Here is a 16,289-nt window from a genome sequence, read left to right on the forward strand (position 1 = left end):
CCCTCGCCACGTTCTTCTACCGCAAGATCGCAGATATACACAACAGCTTTGACGCCCAGACTCCTCCTCCAGTCACCAAACCAACGACCCCCACCACCACCCTAAGCGACTGGACCCCCATCAGCACAGAAGACACCACCCACGTTATGAACACCATCCACTCCGGCTCTCCCTCTGACTCATGCCCCCACCACATCTACAACAAAGCAGACTCCATCATCGCACCCCACCTCCGGAACGTCATAAACAACTCCTTCGCATCAGCCACCTTCCCAGAGAGCTGGAAGCACGTAGAGATCAACGCCCTTCTGAAAAACCCCACAGCTGACCCTAAAGACCTCAAGAACTTCCGTCTCATCTCTGTTCTTCCCTTTCCGGCCAAAGTCATCGAGAAGACCATCAATAAACAGCTGACTGCATTCCTCGAGGCAAACAACTTGCTCGACCCATCCCAATCTGGATTTAGAGCCAACCACAGCACCGAGACAGCCCTCGTCGCAACCACCGACGACATCAGGGCCCTGATGGACAACGGGGAGACAACCGCCCTCATCCTCCTAGACCTCTCAGCCACCTTTGATACCGTCTGCCACTGCACCCTAATAACCCGCCTCTACAACACTGGGATCCAAGGAAAAGCGCTGGACTGGATCACCTCGTTCCTCTCCAACAGAACCCAGAGAGTCCGCCTCCCGCCGTTCTGCTCCACGGCCACCAAGATCATCTGCGGCGTACCCCAAGGCTCCTCGCTCAGCCCAACCCTCTTCAAAATCTACATGAGCCCCCTCGCCACCATCGCACGCAAACACAACCTCAACATCATCTCCTATGCCGATGACACCCAGCTGATACTCTCCCTTACCAAAGACCAAACCACCGCCAAAACCAACCTCCAGGAAGGAATGAAAGACGTAGCGGAATGGATGAAGCTCAGTCGGCTGAAACTGAACTCAGACAAAACGGAGGTCCTCATCCTCGGACAATCCCCATCCGCCTGGGACGACTCCTGGTGGCCCACAGCGCTGGGCACCGCACCGTCACCCACGGACCACGCACCCAACCTGGGATTCATCCTGGACTCCTCGCTCACGATGACCAAACAAGTCAACGCCATCTCATCCTCCTGCTTCAACACCCTGCGCATGCTCCGAAACATCTTCCGGTGGATCCCCATAGAAACCAGAAAGACGGTCATGCAGGCCCTCGTCACCAGCCGACTAGACTACGGGAACGCCCTCTACGCAGGAACCACAGCCAAACTTCAGAAACGACTTCAGCGCATACAGAACGCCTCCGCATGACTCATCCTTGACATCCCTCGCCACAGCCATATATCGGCCCACCTGAGAAACCTGCACTGGCTCCCCGTCAGCAAGAAGATCACGCTCAGGCTCCTCACCCACGCACACAAAGCGCTCCACGACATAGGCCTGAATACCTCAACAACCGCCTCTCGTTCTACTCTCCTACCCGCCAGCTCCGCTCCGCCAGCCTCGCCCTCGCAACCGTCCCACGGATCCGCCGAGCCACCCCCGGAAGATCGTTCTGCTACCTGGCCGCCAAGACATGGAACTCCCTCCCCGCACACCTACGACTAACCCAGGACCATCTCACCTTCAGGAAAGACCTCAAGACCTGGCTATTCGAGCAGTAGCGCCGCCCCCGCCCCCCCCCCCCCCCCCCACCCCCCTTTAGTGCCTTGAGACCCTCGCGGGTGAGTAGCGCGCTCTATAAATGGACTGATTGATTGATTGATAGGGTGCTATTGTTTTGCATCTGTTACATGCGTCCAGGGGCACACACTATAGCCTTAATTGGAGTTTAATTTTGTAATTATTCTCAACTATTCCTGATTTATCATTCATTAAAACCACTGATCTTTTGTCTGTACAGTTCAAACAACTACAACCCAACTCAACTAGGGAGTCCACTATAACAAAATGGTCTACTAATGAAATAGTGAACAAAATCTTAGATTTAAGTGCATATTTTAAGGAATATGGTACTAAGGTCAAGAATTGCATTCCTGTAAAATACCCCTCGATTTTAGAGGTATTAGCCCCAAATGTGGAGAACGATAGAATAAAGGTTGAAAGAAAAAAGTTACATCCATTACTTGGAGGTGCATCTTAGAGGTAAATCATCTTGCAATTCAGGCTTGTTGATTACTAACACACTATCAGGAGTGCGTATCTGCAAAGTGTTACCTAAAAACAACACGCAATTGGAGGATTGTTCTTGGCTTCCAGCCACCCTTGCAAATGTGCATCAAGTTGAGGATAATTGAACTCTGTCTGTTGCAAATGATAAAGATGTGCAAATGAGAATATGTTCATGGAATGTGCATGGGCTAGGCCATCTATTATCTGATCCAGATAATTTTTTATTTTTAAACTTGTTTGTAATTCTAATATTCCTAGAAACGTGGAGAGAACAAGCAACACCTTTGCTTGGGTATAACGAGTAAAGATCCCCGGCAATACGCCCTAATAAATCAGGCCGTGCAAAGTGTGGACGTACATGCTATATTTCGGCAGAACTAAATTTAACAGCAGAAGTAGTTGACTTTCAAATGGACCGGTTACAATGCCTTGTATTGCAGTATAAAAGTTGTAGTTTGATAATACTTAATGTATATTTAAGTGCCAGGAAAAATAACATCACCCAGTTGTATATCTTACGAGATACCTTAAGTACGTTCATAATAAGGCACTCAGAAGACAGGTTTATAGTTTCTGGCGATTTCAAATTACATTTGATCGCCTTAAACCCCGGAAAAGAAAAAATGAATTGCACTGCAAAAGAGTGCTATGACATAATGTACCAGTTTGGGTTTACCATGTTAAAAGAAAAATCTAGGTTCGTACCATCTTTTAAACACTCTAAACATGGTGCACTTATTGATTATACTTTTGCCTGTGATAACTTAAGCCTAAAAGTGATTGAATATAAGTTGTCTCTGCGCCTAGAGTGATCACAATCCTCAGATAGTTTTCCTACAATTGTCAATAAAATGAAACCCTAGATTTAATGAGTTTCCAACATGGCATATTCTGCAAATAATCTGGAAAGACTGGTTTTGAATATAGATACTAAAGAAGAAATATTACAGGTTGCAAAAGTAATATTAAAGGATAGTGACCAGTGTGAGGCGGGGGTAGGCTATATGATTAATAAATTGAATTTTGGGTGGCTAAATCATATTATGGAACAGGGCTTTGGAATAGATTACTACATGCCTCCAAAGAAAATAATGCAAAAATATTCTGGGAAATAATCAATGAATTAGAAAGGGGAGGCACTAGGGCTTATTGCATTAATTAAAGGAAACTGAATGGGCAAATGTTTTTACTAATCTGTATGGCACGGTGGGTCAAGCTGCGAAAAAGCAAGATGGGTGCTTTAACTATGATAAAACTAGTAAACTAAATACTGAAACAGAGAGTGGTATGAGCCCGGGTACAAACAACATTGTGAAATTTAGTGACAGTAGTCCTGAATTGAGGAAGGTCCTGGATTGCATGAATTGTAATTAAATAGATATTCTTTTACGTTGCCTTCGTTCAAATGGTGTTCCTGGCCCTAATGGGCTGCCTAATGCTTTGTTCCGTGGCAATATTAATAAGTGGGCTGAAATACTAACCCCATTGTTTAACACGGTATTGGCATTGGAAACGGTGCCTGTATCATGGCAAGGTAGTATCCTGCAGCCTATTTATAAAAGTGGCTCGGTTAATAACCCTGCTAATTAGCAGTTAATTTCTTGAACTGATGTTGACACTAGAGTTTTTCCTTCACGTCTATTGATAGATCTGGAAAAATGGGCCACACAGCAAGGTATAATTCCACTCAAACAGGTTTTCGCAAGGGACAATAGACCACTACTAATTTGTTGGTCCTTACTCTAATAGCAGAAAAAAATAATTTATATATTGCCTTTATAGATCTAAATACAGCGTTTACTATAGCGAAAACTGGATGGCTGGCACATTCCACAGAACTTTATAGAGACAATTCTTCTGTATACCAACCCCTGGGTCCAGGTCAGGCTGGGTGATGGTGGTACTCTATCACAAAAAAATTCAAACCCATAATAGCTTAAAGCAATTATGAAAATTGGTCCAGCACAACTGAAGACAAATACTTGGAGGACAACTGAAGTTGTGAAAATAGAGTTTAATTTAAGAATCATTTTAAAGATTTGAGGGCAAGATCTGTAACCTTAATTCATGCTTTCAAATGTTTGCACAAATCATTGGGTTGCCAATCATATGATTTTGTCCTAAAAGTTATGAGAGCAAAGTTGCAACCGACTATTTCATATGATTCACCCATCACTAGGGGGAAAGGTGCGAATCTATCGGATGTATTAGCAATTAAGGCCTATAAACTGCCGTTTAGGATCCCCAGGTCAGTGGGTCAAGCTGAAATAAAATTGGAACTTGGTCTCCAAAGACAGTGCTTTGTGTTGAATGGGGAATTTTTTTAATGGATGTTTTCAATGTTTTCCTCTGACCCTGTTTTCCTAGCGAACAATTGCTGGCTTGAAATAACTAAATCTGCCTATGCTGCTACCTGGAGATCTCATATCTTAAAATGTTTAAATGAAATCGGCCCTGCAGATTGGGCTCAATGATCTGAAAATGCCCAATTTTAAACTGATTCTAAAGAAACTAATCAAAGTTAAATCTTTCATTGCTGATAAAACTGTGTTGGCGGCAACAAATCATGCATAGTCTGTGATTAATTCACACCAGTCTTTGCGCATCCCGCCATTCCTAAATGCCCACTTTTCGGCAATAATAAAAAAAATAATTCTTAAAAATTAGATTGGAATTAAACCCAACTAAGGAGGGCACTCCGACATGGATTCAGCAGTGAACTAGTACCAAATGTAGATTTTGTGGGTGGTCATGTGAATCTTTATTGCATATAGAATGTGTGTGTCCCAAATTGCTTGAAATACGTTGCATATTTTTAAAATCCTTATTTCTAAAGTATGGAGTAAGATAGGCCCGCCAGGCTCTGATTCTATGTCTATCCGGCGAGTCGATTCCGCTGCTATGTCCACTGATAAAGTTTTTAGCTTTTGTTGAAAAATGTTTGGTATTGACTGGTTAAGGTACATCATAATCAAATTAACAGGTACCAAGAGAAATTTTGGATGCATTTTTTTTAGGTTGCCTATTTGCACATAATGGCCTTATAAAAGATTTAGCGTCTATGCTCCTATGGTAAACTACTAGAAATGTAAATAACAAATATTCCTTGTTTGCACATTGGAAGATATTTTGTTTGCACAATTGAAGATATTGATGCATTTTTTGGTCGCACAATGAAACTATTGCACAGGCACGTTTGCACTTTAACACGCAATGGTCCAGTATATGTTTTCATGGATTTTATAGTTAATAGTACAATGATTTATAAAGTTAATTGGACTTTAATGTATAAATATGAATGTAACTATAAACTGTTAAGGATAGGAGTGTTACTGTTCTAAATAGATGTTAATAAATGGTTTTATTGCTATGGCCTGTAATTACAGATTAATACTTTTAAACAGGTATTTATTACCTGCAGGAATGTTTTTTTTAAACTGTCCTATAACTAAGATGTTTTAATTGCAATGATTTTTGTTAATCAAGCAAGAAAGAACTAATTAATTCACTCATTAGAGAATTACAGACACATCACAATATGACTACCGGATCGCTCTTAAGTCTTTGTGGACTTGATCCTGAATCATATTGTCTTTGCAAACAGCACTGCTTGACCATTTAGAAACGGATTCTTTTTAACTGCTTATGCAGTAGCCGAAGTTCGGTTCACCGTAAAAGATTGGTTTTCCTTCGATAACGTGTCACAAATATGTCTAGAAATGCTCGTTTTGCTCGACAGGTGCCCAGTTCAAGTACCCACAACCTCGTGAGCGAGAGCCAGAGCAGGTCGGCCATGTAATCTCTTCTCTGCAGCCAGGGCACGGCTCCAACTCCTGCCGTTCCTCTAAACAAAACCCCATAATTTTAAATGAGGATATATTAAACACGCTGCTTTTTATACAATAAACTGGGATCCATAAAACGTTTTCTTTTTGGGGGAGGGGTGGTTAGTTTTTGCAGTTTCCTCTACAACCTAACTTTGCAGTGTATGGATGCCCCATGATGCCAAAGCCCCCTTTAAAAGTCCTCTAAAGCTACAAATAAATTCACATAGAGGACTTGCGGAAAATCCACTTCTTGAAAAACACACACTAAAAATATTTTTGAAAGAATATCTATGAGAATACTGTAGTTTTAATGTCCCTCTAATTTGCTTTCTTTTAAGGATTTCAACATGAATACTTGCTGGTTGTTAGTGGAGAAGAAGCCGTTTCAGTGACATCTCTTTAAATCCATTTCAACACAACAACGTGTGTGCAGCAAGGAGGCATTTACGTTCTATAAAATGACCGATTTAAAAAAATGGAAACTCGACTATAATTCATGCTGAAAGCAAACACATTAGGCACCACGACAATATTAAGTAAATACAGCAAGTAAACTCACCTGTTGATGAGGTCAGCAGAATCTGCACAATATGTGCCATGGTAATAATCCGAAAGAGATGAAGATCGCCCGTGCCAAGACTTGCTCCTGAAAAGTCTTGGCACTGCACAGCTGGGAAAGAAAGCACCATGCTTACCTGTAAGAAAATTGAAAAGGCGGATTAATATTTTCATTTATATTATAAAGCAGATGGTGCACCAAGACTATTAAATTCTGACTGAGACCGAACCGTGATATCTCCACCGTCAGAAAAAACTCCTTAAATTCTGTCTATGTGCTGCAACATATAGATAGAGACAACAGGGTTGCAAGCTACAGTGACATGAGGTTACTTCAAGACAAATGAAATAATGCTGAAAATATTTTTCAATTTTATTTTTCAGCATCATTTCAGTCAAATCTTTACTATTTTTTTTAAATAAAAGACACCCAGACAAATTATCGCCATTTTTGCTCATAAAACAATATTTGCAAAGATTAACGTAAAAGTGTTCGATTTTGTTTGAAAAGGCAAAATTCTGTCAACATTTTGTGCCTTTTGAAGAACCATAAAAAAAATAAGTCGGTGTTATGTCAAAAACGTACTGCAGTGCGACATTTTACAGGTGGAAAATGTTTGTCTTTTTAGTTTGACGCTAGACCGCTTTAGGTATCTGTCAAGGGTCATGTCAACACAACAATGAGGGAAGGATCTGGGTTAGCCCCAATCAGCTATTGATTGTGTGGAGTGTCCTTTAGATTTTAGAGCAGCAACTGCATTTCACGAACATGTACATTTTTCCATAGACATATAAACTAATTCATTCGAGTCATGCACTAAAGAAGCATCTCACAAGCCACTGCTTTTGGCAGCAGTGACCAAGTTTAGTAGCAGGATTGAGGGTGGTTGATAAAATATAGATGTGCCAACATTTAACCAGGAAGTCTGCAGTAGCCTTCTATAATTAGGCCATAATGATGCACTAATAAGAAACGGTCTCAGCAAAAGGAGGGGTGTCCACGGCACCTGAAACATTATTTTTAAAATCCTGCCAGGCATGTAAAATAATAACTGATAATAGGGTAACCCTGAATTCTTCAGAATCTGGGTAATGTATGAAAATTAAAGCAATGGTTCTGTTGGATTAAGATTTATGTCAAATCAAAAAAACTATTCTTGTAATTGCACAAGTGCTCACAAAAATAAACAAAATTGAAATGAATCCAAAAAACATGCAGGCCTGAACAAAGTAATTATTAAATGAATGCTATATTTTTATAATATTAGAATGACAATGAATCATTCAATGTAAATATAAGGTGCTCCATAAGTGCTAGTGAAGTGCTTCTAAAAGTGACTACAAATGTACGTAAAACACAAAATTGCAATTCATTTAGAAATCCTGCCCGTTGTATCACAATTTGTATTCTCTCTCCAGTGGGCTAACAATCATAAGAACGGTGATGGATTAAACCCAGATCCTTTGACTGGGTGTGAGTGTTTGATTGATTCAGATGCTCCGTCCATCGCCACCCCCTTTTGTACCGCTTTTGGCCGCCATAAGTGTGGCAGGGTATGCTCAGACGTGAGTCCCTTGCTCACTTTGCCACTGGATTCAAGCAAGCCGGGCTGTAGACGGCTGAAATGCCAGAAACCGGTCCTCGGAAGCTTGTTTCCGGTCCAGGGAAGACATGGCTTGGCAGTTCGGGCTGGACTGTTCCCATGAGGCACAGGGTCAGACTGATTTGCATATAGCCATGTCTGAACTGGGGTGGCAGAGTGGGCTAAAGAACGGTGATGGATTAAACCCAGATCCTTTGACTGGGTGCGAGTGTTTGATTGATTCGGATGCTCCGTCCATCACCACCCCCTTTTGTAACAATCATATGTCCCTAGATGCCTGGCAATCAGAAATTACAATGCAGCCATCAACAATCGATGTTTCGACCCTCTTACATCTGCTGGGTCACGACTGGGTCTGGAGTAGAGAAAATATTTGTAAGACCTTGAGACTTATAGTGTGGGAAATATGATTCCATGACCGTAAACGGTGTGGGAGGTATGATTCAATGCACTGTAAAGCTCCTCCGGGAGGCCCTAAGTGCTCCCGGTACCAGTCTTCCAGAACCGGACAGCAAGCTAGGGCTGCTGCCGACCAGAGACATGTTTCTGCCCTCCTGCTGCTGAGTCAAGGTCGAGCAGGGGGAAGGCCGGACAATAGATATGCTGTCACAGGGAGGTGTGACCACCTTCCAGACAGGGTTTAGTGTTTTGAGGCAGGGTGGGGGCGCTTACCAGCGCCACTGAGACAGCTTGAAGGGCACATTGGATGCCCTCCTTTCATACTCCAGTTCAAACCAGTTCAGGGAGCCGTTGGCTCCAGCTCTGGTGCGAACTGGGTAAAGGACATGGGAGTATCATCTCCACTGTACAGGCCCTCCTCCGGGAGGGACCCCTGAATCGTACCAACCCTTTCCCTAGGGTACTTAAGGGCTTACCTGTCGGTGGGTCCCTAGATTCATCATAGGACAAGATTCAGAACAAGACACCACTTCATCTTCGACCATCTGGGTACTTTGGACTTCGCTGGACTATGCTCTGGGCAGTGAGACTGCACATGGGAAGACTCATGCTGCTCCTGGTCTCGTTGTCCTGCTCGTCTGCTGTAACGTCTGTGCCTGTGCTCCATACAGTATCCTTCCAAGGCCTGTGGACATCCAAGGTACCTGAAGCAGTCTCCCTTGAAGTGAAGGAGTCACTTCCCTGTATCTGCAAACACCGCAACCAAGCTGACTGGTCTGCTGCTCCTGGGCTTCCACGGACTCCGAAAGGCTCAGCAACACAGGTGTTGGTACTGCAAATCCCTCAAGACCGGCACTGTCTTCTCAGTGAGTTTGAGGCCAGTATCCCTTGTCTGAACCACAGGAACCAAACCCCTGTGCAACGCAATGACTTGCCTTTGGCAAGGTTTGCTGGTGCTCTTCACCAGAAATTTTCAGGCTCCAAGAAGCCCCAGCCTAAAGCATCTTCTACGACCAAGATCTTTGTCCTCACTGAATCTCGTGCACCGTGGGCCTGCATCCTTGGTGAGCCGCTCGAGGCCCTCTTGCGATTCCTGTGCTTCCGGCCTGTGTGTCCTCTCGAGGGTCTTCTTTGACTCCAGTGGGCTCCCCTGATTGCTGGGGCCTACTCTGACTTCCCAGGTTGTGGTGAGTCACTTGGACCTTGCTGGTCCTAACTCTGCAACTTTTTTGCATGCCATGTTGTTTGGATTTGCCAAGGCTTGTTGGTGCTCGTGACGGACACCGATCCTTCAGTTCTCATCATCTGGCGTGGAACAGCTTGTGAACAGCTCCTGGTCTTCCACAACATCGCCTTGTCCACACAGCTGCGGCTCCAAGGTCACTGACAACTCTTCTGCATCAACCAACATCAGTGGGCATTCGTCTCCTGTGCCTCCTGGTCACTTCTGAGTGGCATAGACTCTGCCCTCTCGGCTTGGAGCTACTTCTCAACTTGAATCCACCTTTTGGTTCCACCCCGGACACTTTCAATTTCTTCAACAGCAGCATATTCCTGAAATCATCCACTGAGTTTGACAGTGGTTTCCAAAGCCACTTCGCACCTATGCACCCGGTTTCCCTGGTGTAGGTATCCTGGTTCCTAGGGTATCCATGGGTGGGGTGGCTCTCCAAACTTCTGTCTTCCACAGAGTTTCTACAGGGTCCACTGAGAAGGGTCCTTCTTTAAAATTGCAACCGCAACTTACCCACTGAATTGAATTGAGTATATGGTCGTGTTCCCACACTGCACATGGCCTCCGTGTGGTTCCTGGGTACTTACCTCAGGTGGTTCCATGGGTCCCCAACACTTCTACGTCTTCTGGGTACAGTCTTGACTTGAGTCGCAATGTGCATCCTTCTATTTTAACATTTGGTTTGGTCTCTCCCCGGGCGACCACTGTGCATTCGTGCTACTTACCTGTTTTTATTAGAAAGTATTATGTGCATTGTGATATATCTCCGGGTAGGAGATATCATTGTGTGTTAGTGACGGTCTTATAATAAGGAATATGCTACTTACCAGTATGCATCTGTTCTTGGCATAGAGGGCTGCAGAGTGGTACATTATGAATAGATCGCCATCTGGTGTTGGGCTCGGATGATTGCACTTTGTTTTTCTCTTGGAGAGTCTTTTGTAGCTTGGTGACTCCTCCCTTGGTTGGTAGTGCGCATGGGCATCGGCTCCATCCTTAGATTGTTTTGCCATAGTAGGGTTAGATGGAGTAGTATGATAGAATACAGATAAGAATGCCCATGTAAGTGTATCTAAATAAGATAATGTTGGAACAGACACAGGTTTCCGGGGAGGCTGGGAGGGCATGTACCACTCTGCAGCCCTCTATGCCAAGAACAGATGCATACTGGTAAGTAGCATATTCCGTTCGAGGCATATGGGCTGCAGATGGTACATTATGAATAGACTATACAGCAGTTCTCTCCCTAGCGGTGGTTGCCCGTGTCTGTTGCAACTGTCTGAAATAAAAATTTTAATACAGCTTGTCCCACTCTAGCTTGTTGTGTTGTGTGCACATCTACACAATAGTGTTTTGTGAAGGTGTGCGGTGTAACCCAGGTAGCTGCTTTGCATATGTCATCTAGTGGAATGTTTCCCAAAAATGCCATGGATGCTCCTAGTTTACGTGTAGAGTGAGCTCTAGGAGGAACAGTTAATGTTCTCTTTGCTTTTAAGTAGCATATTTGAATACATTTTACAATCCATCTGGCAATGCCCGCTTTAGAGATGGGATTGCCCTTATGTGTAGGAGAAAACGCAACAAATAGCTGTTTTGTCTTTCTGAAAGTTTGTGTTCTTTCTATATAGTACAATATTGCCCTTCTAACATCCAATGTATGTAGGGCTCTTTCCGCTACTGTTTGTGGTTTTGGAAAGAAAACCGGTAATTCCACTGACTGATTGATGTGGAATGCAGAAATTACCTTTGGTAAGAATTTTGGGTTTGTTCTAAGAACCACTTTATTTTGGTGTAACTGCATGAATGGTTCTTGAATTGTAAAAGCCTGCAACTCACTTACTCTTCTAAGTGACATGATAGCTATGAGGAAGGCCACCTTCCATGTGAGGAATTGTATTTCACACCTATGCATAGGTTCAAAGGGTGGCCCCATTAGTCTGGTAAGTACTATGTTGAGATTCCAGACTGGGGAAGGTGGTCGTCTTGGTGGAATGACTCTTTTGAGTCCCTCCATGAAAGCTTTAATTGCTGGTACTTTAAACAGGGAAAGATGTTGCCTGTTTTGTAGGTACGCCGCTATAGCTGCGAGATGAACTCTGATAGAGGTATATGCTAAGTTACATTGCTGCAAGTGTAGTAAATAGCAAATGATTTGTTTAGTGGATGCGTCCAGAGGGTTGATGTGCTTACTGTTACAGTGTATAGCAAACCTCTTCCATTTTGCTGCATAGCATGCTCTGGTGGTAGGACGTCTTGCTTGTTTAATGATTTCCATACATTCTGGTGGTAAATCTAAATATCCAAACTCTATGACCTCAGGAGCCAGATCGCTAGGTTCAATTGTTTGGGATCTGGGTGCATTATTTCTCCATGGTTCTGTGTAAGATGCATGGGTAATAATCTTAGTTTTTGATGTGGCACCTGTGAGAGTTGTAGTAGCGTGGTGAACCACGGCTGTCTTGCCCACGTGGGTGCCACTAGTATCATTGTCATTGAGTGTTGCTGCAGTTTCCGAACCACTAACGGAATTAGTGGGAGAGGAGGGAAAGCGTAAGCAAATTTGTTGGACCAATTTATCCATAGTGCATTGCCCTGGGACCGTTGATGTGGGTACCTGGATGCGAAGTTTTTGCATTTTGCGTTCTGATGATTGGCAAACAGATCTATCTCTGGTTGCCCCCATCTCTGGAAGAATGGGTGCAGTATTTGGTCGTGCAGCTCCCATTCGTGTACTTGTTCTGACTGTCTGCTTAGGATGTCTGCTATCTGATTTTGAACTCCTGGTAGGTGTTCTGCTAACAGATAAATCTTCTGAGGAATGGCCCATCTCCAAATGTCCTGTGCTAGTTTGGATAGTTGGAGAGAGTGTGTCCCCCCCCTGTTTTTGAATATAATACATTGCAGTCATGTTGTCTGTTCTGATCAGGACTTCCTTGCTTGTTATTTGCATTTGGAAAGCCTTTAGTGCTAGAAATACTGCTAATAGTTCCAGGTAGTTGATGTGCAGTTTCTTTTGCTGCACACTCCACTTCCCCTGCACTGTGTATTTGTCCATATGCGCTCCCCATCCCGAGAGCGATGCGTCCGCTGTTATTATCACTTGTGGAATTGGTTCTAGGAACGACCGTCCTTTGGAAATGTTTTTTGTGTTCCACCACTTCAGAGAGCGATGCGTCCGGTCGTCTACCAACACCAGATCTGTAATCTGACCTTGAGCCTTATTCCACTGTGTCGCTAGACACTCCTGTAGTGGACGCATTTGTAGCCTGGCATGTGGTATTAGCAGTATGCAGGAGGACATCATGCCTAACAGTTGCATAAACACTCGTGCTGGTAGTGAGTGTTGTGGTTGAAATCTTTGTATTAACCCGACCATTGTCTGTATCCTGATTGGATTGGGGTATGCTATTGCCTTTTCTGTGTCTATAGTAGCCCCCAGGTATTGCTGAATCTTGTTTGGTTGCAGGTGTGATTTTTTGTAGTTCACCGTAAACCCTAGGTGGTGCAGCAATTGAATTGTCTTCTGTGTGTTGTGAAGACATTCTTCTTGTGACTTGGCCTTTATTAGCCAATTGTCCAAGTAGGGGAAGACATGTATTTGTTGTCTTCTTAGGTGTGCTGCCACCACAGCTAGGCATTTTGTGAACACTCTTGGTGCCGTTGTGACCCCGAACGGAAGGACTTTGAACTGATAGTGTTGTCCTTCCACTACAAACCTTAGGTATTTTCTGTGGGCTTTGTGAATTGGGATATGAAAGTAAGCGTCTTTTAGATCCAGTGTAGAAAGAAAGTCCCCTTTCTTCAGTAAAGGGAGTACCTGTTGGAGCGTGACCATGTGGAAATGTTCCGAATTTATGTAAGCATTGAGAGGTATGAGGTCCAAGATTGGTCTTAGGGACCCGTCTTTTTTGGGGATTAGGAAGTATAGAGAGTATACTCCTGACCCTTGTTGATTTTTTGGGACCTTCTCTATTGCATGCTTTTGTAGAAGTGCTAGTACTTCTTCTTTTAAAAATGTCAGATGATCTTGACTCATTGGACGCTGTTTGGGGGGGGATGTTTGGTGGGGTAGCTGTGAGTTCCAGGCAATAACCATGTTGGATAATCTGTCTCACCCACTTGTCTGATGTGATGTCTTTCCAGACAGGTAGGAACTGTGATAGACGTCTCCCGACCGGTGTTATGTGGTCTGGGGGAAGTTCTATGAAGTCACTGTTTTGGGGTTGAGGCGTTGCGGTTGTTATTATTTCCGCGGCCTCTACCTTTGCTGTTGTTACCCCTGTAATTACCTCTTGAATTACCTTTGGGTGATGTAGGTGTGAAAGAGGTGGATTGCTGATTTGTTCCTGTATTTTTTGAGCCCCCTCTATAGGTGGATCTACGAAAGGAACCTCTTTGTATTGGCTGTTGCAATGCTCCCATTGACTTCACCGTTTCTGTATCTTTTTTCATTTTTTCTAAGGTCTCATCTGTGCTTGAACCAAAAAGTGTCTTTTGATCAAATGGTTGGTTCAATAAGGACGTTTGTACTTCCTGTTTGAATCCTGAGATTCTAAGCCATGCATGTCTCCTTAACATGACACTGGTGTTGATGGATCTTGCTGCAGTGTCTGCTGCGTCTAGGGCGCACTTAATGGAAGTATTAGTTATTATTTTACCTTCCTGTATTAACTGATCTGCCTTTTTCTGATGTTCTTTGGGGAGATGTGTGATGAGTTTTTCTAATTCAACATAATGTGCCCTGTCATAACGTGCAAGTAGCGCCTGTGTATTGGCTATACGCCAGCTATTTGCCGCTTGTGATGCTACTCTTTTGCCTGATGCATCTATTAATTGTGACTCTTTATCAGGTGGAGGAGCCTCTCCTGTAGATAATGAGTTTGCTCTTTTACGAGCGTTTGAAACTACAAGCGAGTCCAGAGGTACCTGCCCTTTGATAAATATTGGATCCTTTGGAGCCGCCTTATATTTTTTATCAATTCTTGGGTTTAACACCCTAGCCCTCACTGGGTCTTTGAATATTTCTTCTGTGTGACTGAGAAGACCCTTCAGCATAGGAAGAGTACCTGATGTTCTTTGTGCATTAGGTAGCGTCTCTAACAGGAAATCCTCTATTTGAGGTTCTGTATGTATATCTACTTTATGATATTTTGCTGCCCTATTAATGAGTTGTACAAACCCTGTGTTATCATCAGGTGGTGAAGGCTTTGAGGGATTTAACTCTGGGTCGTTGTCCTCATCTGACCCTACGTTATAATTTTCCCATGGGTCATCCTCATCTGGGATGGTTTCATCATCCCCTTGAGGTTCTCCCTCCCCTGGATCACGGTCTACATCAGACTGAGGTGTAGATGGTCTTGGTGTGGAAGGTGTAGGAATATTTGGCATAGTGTGAGGAATAGGAGAAGAGGGTGTGACTTTAGGTCGAGGAGAAGCAGGTGGAGTTGTATTTGTCCCCAGTGTTCTCTTTTTTGAAGGAAGAGATTTATCTTCTGTCTGTTCATTCTTTCTCTTCTTCGTCACTACTTTGCCAGTTTGCGGATCGATAAACAAAATCTTTTGTTTGGGATCTGTTTGTTGCTCCTGAATCGGTACCGAAGGCCTTGGTTCCGAAAGGTGCTTATGTTTTCGATCGTCAATGTTCGGTGTTTTCGGCACCGAATGTCTACTCGATTCCGACTTCCTAGGTATCGAGTGAGTCTTGGACGTCGAATCATGTTTCTGTTTCGACATGGAATGTTTCGATGCCGAGCTTTCCCTTGTATGAAGCTTCGGTGTCGAAGTCTATGTCGACCGTTTCTCGGATCCGACATGGTGGGAGGCCGAGTGTTTCGGTTTCAGTTTCGGTTTCGTTGCCGGGCCCGAGGGCGGGGCGTCGGAAACTTTTTTCTGCGGTTTGACCAGGCTCGAAGGCGGGGTCGTTACCACACGGGGTCGGTTTTTTGGTAAGGGGACGTCGTCACTCACGGTTTGTTGCACGTCGAGTTCTTCGACATCCGACTGGTCCCCTTCCGACCCCGACTGATCCTCATGATCCTCTTCTTCCTCAAGTTGCTCGTCTCCGAACAGCTCCGGGATCGCCTCCGACTGCATTCTGGAAACCTCGTGTCTTCTGCCCGACGATTTCTAATCGTTAGCTTGGAGGAGAATGCTGCGCAGGCTTCGCAGTCCCTGGATTCGTGTTCAGGCGATAGACAGAGGTTGCACACCTCGTGTAGGTCCTTGTGTGGGAACTTAGCACCACACGCTGGACATTTTTTGAATGGAGTCCTTTCCATGGACTCCGGGCTTGATGATCAAAGTTTTTTCTTCGATGTTGAATTCGCAACGCGCCGGAATGGAAATGAAACGCGTTCGATAACAATACCGTCGAATTGGAAAGGGAATACGCGCCGATAAATCACTTTTTTCTGAAGTTGATCTGGAGCGTCTCAATCCTCATCCGAACCCGATGGCGGAAAAAAACAATTTAAGGATGGAGCCGATGCCCATGCGCACTACCAAC

At 44.0% G+C, this 16,289-nt stretch overlaps 1 protein-coding gene across 3 annotated transcripts in view; it reads right to left on the reverse strand.

The window, feature by feature from the left end:
• UBR2 (ubiquitin protein ligase E3 component n-recognin 2) overlaps positions 1 to 16,289 on the reverse strand; it is a 1,804,160-nt gene that overhangs the window by 412,090 nt on the left and 1,375,781 nt on the right. For all 3 annotated transcript variants that reach the window (XM_086927821.1, XM_086927820.1, XM_086927822.1), the window contains one exon: positions 6,549 to 6,684. In XM_086927821.1, coding sequence (XP_086783947.1) covers positions 6,549 to 6,684 — 136 coding nt within the window. The remainder of the gene's footprint in view (positions 1 to 6,548; positions 6,685 to 16,289) is intronic.

Source organism: Lissotriton vulgaris, chromosome 6 (genome assembly GCF_964263255.1).
Source record: "Lissotriton vulgaris chromosome 6, aLisVul1.2, whole genome shotgun sequence".
NCBI lineage: Eukaryota > Metazoa > Chordata > Amphibia > Caudata > Salamandridae > Lissotriton > Lissotriton vulgaris.